This window comes from Serinus canaria, chromosome 21 (genome assembly GCF_022539315.1).
Source record: "Serinus canaria isolate serCan28SL12 chromosome 21, serCan2020, whole genome shotgun sequence".
NCBI lineage: Eukaryota > Metazoa > Chordata > Aves > Passeriformes > Fringillidae > Serinus > Serinus canaria.
The window spans coordinates 1671095-1678157 of NC_066334.1; the positions used below are offsets into that span (position 1 = coordinate 1671095).

At 55.0% G+C, this 7063-nt stretch overlaps 1 protein-coding gene across 1 annotated transcript in view; it reads right to left on the minus strand.

Moving 5' to 3' along the window:
- Positions 1-211: 211 nt before the first annotated feature.
- Positions 212-7063, minus strand: part of ARHGEF10L (Rho guanine nucleotide exchange factor 10 like) — a 24939-nt gene continuing 18087 nt past the window's right edge. The window contains exons 13-17 of the mRNA XM_050982731.1: positions 6891-7045; positions 4283-4425; positions 3414-3588; positions 2004-2126; positions 212-1162 (exon numbers count right to left, since the gene is read on the minus strand). Coding sequence (XP_050838688.1) covers positions 672-1162; positions 2004-2126; positions 3414-3588; positions 4283-4425; positions 6891-7045 — 1087 coding nt within the window. The 3' untranslated portion in view covers positions 212-671. The remainder of the gene's footprint in view (positions 1163-2003; positions 2127-3413; positions 3589-4282; positions 4426-6890; positions 7046-7063) is intronic.

The window sequence follows — 7063 nt, forward strand, 5'->3', positions numbered from 1 at the left end:
CCTGATTTTTAGAATGGGCAGCTCCAGGAAGGGTGCATTAGAATTCCAGGATGGGTTGGAATCATCTGGAAGCTCATCCCATTCCACTGGAAACCTGCATTCCCAGGCTGCTTCAAGCCCCATCCTGGAGCATTCCCAGGAAAGCAGAACCCTTGGAATGCTTCTCCCAAATCCCAGAAAAGCCCTGAAGCCATAAACCAAGGAAACCACAGCCATTCCTATGAGATTTATTTCCACGCTCCCCCTGTTTTCCTTTCCTCGGGAAGCCGAGCAGGCTCGGCTCCCAAATCCAGGGGATTTCAGTACGGAAGATCCTCAAATTCCCAGTCGGGAACAGGAGTGGATATTGCAGCCGGAGCCGCTTTTCCGGGAGCTGCTCCTGCTCTCCCCGGCATTCCCAATATATACAGATTCCTTCTTTTTACAGGTAATAATTTACATCCTATTTATAATCCAGGGATTTCTATCTCTAGGGAATTCCCACACACACACACTCACACACACACGCAGGGAAACCGGGAAAACCCCGTCGCTCCCAACTCCAGATCTGCTGGAGAATCCCGCATTTTTCCCAGTTTTTTTCCTCGCAGCGGCTCAAGCGCCCAGGGCGGCGCCGCGCCCGGGAATTCGGGGGACTCCTGAGGTAGGAAATTCGGGAATTCCAGGCGGGCTCAGAGCGCCAGCGGGAGCTGCCAGATGAGCAGGGAGCTGTCGGCGGCTCCGGAGCGGCGCGCGGATTCCGCCCGGAAATCCCGGTACCCGCGGCCTCCGGAGACGATGGCCACGGAGGAGATTTCCTTGCGGGAAGAATCCCGGGAGCAGGGCCGGCTCCGCACCCACACGTCGGGATCGTCGGCCAGCTCGTAGATGGACCCGTCCTCCTCGGCGTGTCCCGGCGTTCCCGGCGTTCCCGGCGCCGCTTCCCGCACGGAGAGCAGCTGGCCGGGCAGGTGGGCCGTGGAGCGCAGCCGGTATTGTAACAAAATCCCTTTTTTCCGCATTTCCCGCGGCTGGAGCCCCTCCGGATCCGGGGATTTCTCCTCCTCGGCCTCGTCGGGCTCGTCCTGCTCGGCCCGGAGGGCGTCGGGCGCCAGAGTGCTCAGAGCCAGCGCCAGGAACTGCACGGGGCCGGCGTGGCCGTTCAGGGACACCATCCCCTTCCCTGGAAAACAGCGGGATCGGCTGGGAGCGGGAACGGAAACAGCGGGATCGGGATGGGAATGAGTCTGGGAATGGGCCAGAAATGGGCTGGGAACAGAAACAGTGGGATTGGGATGGGAACGGAAACAGCGGGATCGGGATGGGAATGAGTCTGGGAACAGGCTTGGAATGGGAATGGAAACAGAGGGATCGGGATAGAACGGGAATGGAAACAGAGGGATTGGGATGGGAATGAGTCTGGGAACAGGCTGGGAATGGGAATGAAACAGCGGGTCTGGGATGGGAAAGAGATGGGGAATGGGAATGGAAACAGCAGGATGGGAACAGAAACAGCCCAGGAATGGGCTGGGAATAGGAACGGTGAGATTGGGATGGGAATGAGACTGGGAATGGATCGGGAACAGGAAACAGGGGATTCAGGATGGGAATGAGCCCAGGAATGGGCTAGGAATAGGAACAGTGGAATTGGGATAGGAATGAGCTGGGAATAAGCTGGTTGGGAATGGGCTGTAAGTGGAAACAATGGGATTGGGACAGGAACAAACCAGGAATGGGCTGGAAATGGCTGGGAATGGCGCTGGTATTTTGGGAATAGAATTGTTTTTTGGGAATGGCGCTGTTTTTTGGGAACAAAGCCATTTTTTGGGAACAGTGCTGGTTTTTTGGGAATGGCGTTGGTTTTTGGGAACAATGCTGTTTCCTGGGAACAAAGCCATTTTTTGGGAACAACACTGGTTTTTTGGAATGGGCGCCATTTTTTTTGGGAATGGCACCATTTTTCCGGGATTGGTGCTGTTTCTCCAGGAACGTGGCCGCTTTCCCGGGAAGGCTGCGAGGCTCACCGGTGATTTTCGGGATGCCCTCCAGGCGCGGCACGGGCAGCAGGACGATGATTCCCAGATCCGTCCCCACCCAGAGCGAGCCCTGGCACAGCAGGAGGCTGGTGACGCGCACGAGCTTCTGCCCTGCAGCGGGAAAAGCCGGGAAAAGCCGGGATCAGGGAGAACCCCACGGCCCAGCTCCCGGCCGGCCACGGGGTTTCCAAAGGGATCGGCCTCGGGAAGATCCCGGCAGATCCGCACCCAGAGGGGAGCGCTGGGAACAGAAAGGAATTAAGAGAGGAAAAGGAAGAAGTGGGAGAAAAGCGAGATTCCAACAGGAAATTTATGGGAAGGAGTTAGCGGGAGTTGGGAAAGTGATAAATCCAGGGAAAGAGGGAAATCGAGGGAAAGGTTAACCCACGGAAAAAGAGGGAAATCCAGGGAAAGATGAATCCAAGGAAAGATGAATCCAAGGAAAGTGATTAATCCGGAGAAATCAATAAATCCATGGTGCTGTGGCTCACGGAGGAGCTGCCACATTCCCAAGGATTTGGGGACAGGAGTTCAAATGGATTTAATCCCAACACTCCTGCCCGGGCATGCAGGGATGGGAGGGATATTGGGATATCAGGACATGCCTGGAAAAAGAGGGAAAAGGGGAAAAACTAGGGAATTACAGGAGTCTGGTGATCGAAGTAATGAAGGGATTATGGAGCTGTGGAGTGGGAATGAGGCTGGATAACCCGGAATGGGAATGGGAATGAGGCTGGATAACCCAGAGTGGGAATGGGAAAGAGGCTGGATAACCTGGAGTGGGAATGGGATGGGGGACACAGATGGGATCACAGGACAAAGTCGGGATCCAGGGATGGGATCATAGGACACAATTCCTGCCCAGCTCCATCCCTGCCCTGTTCCTTGGGAAAGCTGAGGATCCTGGTGGGACATCCTGGGGTGCCCCATTCCCTGATTCCCCTTGGATCCTTTAATTAATCCCCCTCATTAGCTGTTAATTAGGATCCCACTGGGCAGCAGGAAGGTCCCACCCCTAATTCTCGATGGATTAATAAATTAACTCCCACCCCTCGTTAGTGCTGATTGGGCTTCACCGGGCAGCAGGGTGGTCCCACTTCCTGATTCCTCATGGATCCATTCATTAATTACCCTAATCAATCGTTAATTGCTCCCTGGGCAGCAGCAGGGTGGTCCCACTTCCTGATTCCTCATGGATCCATTCATTAATTACCCTAATCAATCGTTAATTGCTCCCTGGGCAGCAGCAGGGTGGTCCCATTCCCTCAGTCCCATGGATCCATTCATTAATTACCCTAATCAATCGTTAATTGCTCACCGGGCAGCAGCAGGGTGGTCCCATTCCCCGATTCCCCCCGGATCATTAATTAATGCCCTAATTAGCGGTTAATTGCTCACCGGGCAGCAGCAGGGTGGTCCTGGTGGCCACGTTGATCTCCTGCAGGTGCTCCTGGGTCTCGGTGTGGAAGAGGCGGATGGAGGAGCCCTCGGCGAAGGCCATCCAGACCCCGCTGCCCGCCCGCACCATCAGCGTCACCGCCGCCGCGGGCTCGGGGTGCGCCTCGAAACAGTGCTGGGGGTCCCCAGCATTCCCGGGATTACCGACATTCCCGGCATTCCCACCGTCCCCAGGAACAGGCGGAGGGAGGCCCCCCAGACCCTGCAGCCCGCCCGCACCATCAGGGTCGGGCTGTGCCTCAAACAAACGGTGCTGGGGGATTCCCAACACTCCAGGGATTACCGACATTCCCAACATTCCCGAAATTCCCAGAATTCCTGCTCTGGGAGCACAGAGCTCCACCAGGAATTCAGCTCCCAGCCCTCTCCGCCAGAATCCAGCCCCACTCCAAGCTCCTTCCAGGGCTTTTTCCCATTCCTCTTCCCACTCCCCATTCCCCTTCCCATTCCCATTCCTGTTCCTGTTCCCATTCCCATTCCCATTCTTCTTCCTCTTCCTGTTCCCATTCCCATTCCTGTTCCCATTCCCACTCCCATTCTTCTTCCTTTTCCTGTTCCCATTCCCGTTCCCACTCCCATTCCCATTCCTGTACCTGTTCCTGATCCCATTTCCATTCCCATTGCTGCTCCCCTTCCCATTCTTCTTCCTGTTCCTGTTCCCATTCCCGTTCCCCTTTCCATTCCCATTCCCGTTCCCATTCCCACTCCCATTCCCATTCCCGTTCCCATTTCCATTCCCACTCCCATGGCTATCCCTGTTCCCGCCCCCATTCCCGTTGTTCCCGATCCCGTTCCCGCTGTTCCCGTACCTGGCTCTGCAGCTCGGGTGTCCCCAGGACGCTGACGAGGTTCTGGGAGCTGGCCCAGAGCGACTCCTCCAGCACCAGCAGCGCCCGCACGGGGCCCGACCCCACCTGGAGCACCCGCACCGAGCCCGCGTCCCATAAACCCTCTGGGAATGGGATCACCGGGAATGGCGTCAGGAATGGGCCCCGACCCCACCTGGAACACCCGCACCGAGCCCGCGTCCCATAAACCCTCTGGGAATGGGATCACCGGGAATGGCGTCAGGAATGGGATCACCGGGAATGGGGTCAGGAATGGGGTCAGGGAAGGGCCCCAACCCCACCTGGAGCACCCGCACCAAACCCGCGTCCCATAAACCCTCTGGGAATGGGATCACCGGGAATGGTGTCTGGGAATGGGATAAGAGGGAACAGGAAACCAGGGAATGGGAAAACATGGAACAGGATAATGGCAACAGAATAACAGGGAATGGGATAACGTGAGATGGGATAATGGGGAATGGGATAATGGAATGGGATAACAACCAGGAACGGGATAGCAACAGGGGATGGGATAATGGGGATTGGGATAAAAGGGAACGGGATAACAGGAAAAACACAGAACGCTCGGCACACATGGAACAGGGAATGCTGAGCACACATGGAACAGGGTAACAGGGAAAACGGGAAAACAGGGAACTCGGCACAGCCTGGAAGCTCCAGGTGCAGCTGAGCTCCCCCAGGAGCCACCAGGAATGTCATTCCCAACTTCCCAACATTCCCAAAATTCCCTTTTCCTGCCGCACAAGGCACTGGAGCAGGGAAGGAGCAGCCACCTCCACCCTGAGGGCTCCCTGGAAAAGCCCAAATTCCATTTTTTTTAACAGATTTGCTCCAGAAGGGCCACTCCAGGCCCAATCCTGAGGATCTGGGAGCAGCTGGATCGGGATGAATCCAAGGCCAGAGGCTCCGATCCATCGTCACTTTCCTTCTTTTTATTCCCAATCCATGTTGCTGTATCCAAACCTTCGGATCCCAGGAATTTGGATGCTCCAAGCCCTGCTCCCAGCATATCCCAATTTCCAGGGAAAAGGAGCGATTCCAGGGAAGCTCATCCCTCCCAAAGAATCGGGATGAGGTTAAGAACTCCCCCCTGTGGCTGCTGTTTAATCAATTAACACTAATTAAATCGCTCTAATTGGCTCCCAGCGCTGCCATCGCTTGGGAAAGGGGATGGGCACAATCCCAGAAATCCGAGTTCAGGGGGATTTGGTGGCTCGGGATTGGGCCAGGTGCTGCTTCCTGCAGCTTTTCCTGGAGAAAACCCGGAATTGTGCCTGAAAACTCCGCCGGATTCCCAGCTCTCCCCGACCCCCTAGTGATGGAAACAGGGAATTTCCCAACCCTGGAATTCCTGTCGAAGAGGGATCGCAGCAGGATGGGACCTCAGCCTGAGCCAAATCCCAGGAAAACGATCCCAAAATCCAGGGAATAAAGGGAGTTTTCCACCTGGGGAAAATTGGGGGACCAACGCCGTTTCCAGCCCCAACACCGGGAATTCTGGGAAGGCAAAAATTCCCATTCCTTGTGATCCCACCCTGGATCTTGCAGCAGCCCCTCTCCAGGACCATTTCCCCAAGGTTTTCCCCCAAAACGAGGTTGTTTGGATCCACCACGGGAAAACTGGATTTTCCTGCTCTGGGGCTGCCAAGGGACGGGGAAAATATTGGGAAAACAAAGGAAAAATGGGGATTTATCCGAAATGGGAAATCCTCAATCAGATTTATCCAGAGGGGGCATCCTGAATGGGAATTTATCCCAATCCCAACAGGATACCTTAAATGGGGATTTATCCTAAATGGGGATTTACCTTGATGGCACATCCTAAATAGGAAATTATCCCGATGGGCTCCCCTAAACTGGGATTGATCCTGATGGGATATCCTAAGTGGGGATTTATCCCAATCCCAACAGGATATCCTAAATATTGATCCTAAATATGGATTCATCCCCATGGGATTTCCTAAAGGGGGATTTATCCTAAACGGGATTTATCCCAATCCAAATGGGATATCCTAAATAAGGATTTAGCCCAATCCCAACAGGATATTCCAAATATGAATCCCAAATATGGATTCATCCCGACGAGATATCCTACATGGGGATTTGTCCTAAACAGGGATTTATCCCAATCCTGACAGGATATCCTAAAGGGGATTTATCCTGACGGGACATCCCAAAGAGGGATCCATCCCAATCCCAATGGGATATCCTAAAGGGGGATTTATCCTAAAAGGGGATTTATCCTCAAGGGGGATTTATCCCAATCTTGATAAGATATCCTAAGGGGGAATTTATCCCAATCCCAATGGGATTTCCCAAACACAGATCCATCCCAATCCCAATGGGATATCCCAGACACAGATCCATCCCAATCCCGATGGGATACCCCAAACACAGACCCATCCCAATCCCAACAGGATATCCTAATCGGGGATTTATCCTAAAGGGGGATTTATCCTAAAGGGGGATTCATCCTAAAGGGGATTTATCCTGAAGGGAGATATGTCCCAATCCCACCGGGATTTCCCAGCCAGGGAGCCGGGCCATTCCCGGCTTTCCCGGGGCTCACCGTGGGTGCGGGGGAAGGCGGCCACGCGCCCGTCCTGCAGCCCGGCCAGCAGGAATGCCGGGCTGTTCCGCAGGCACAGCACGGGCACCGCGCCCGGCACGCGGCAGCGCTGCAGCACCGGCGTCCCCGCCGCCACCGCGCCGAACACCAGCAGGCTGCGGCACCGGCAGCAT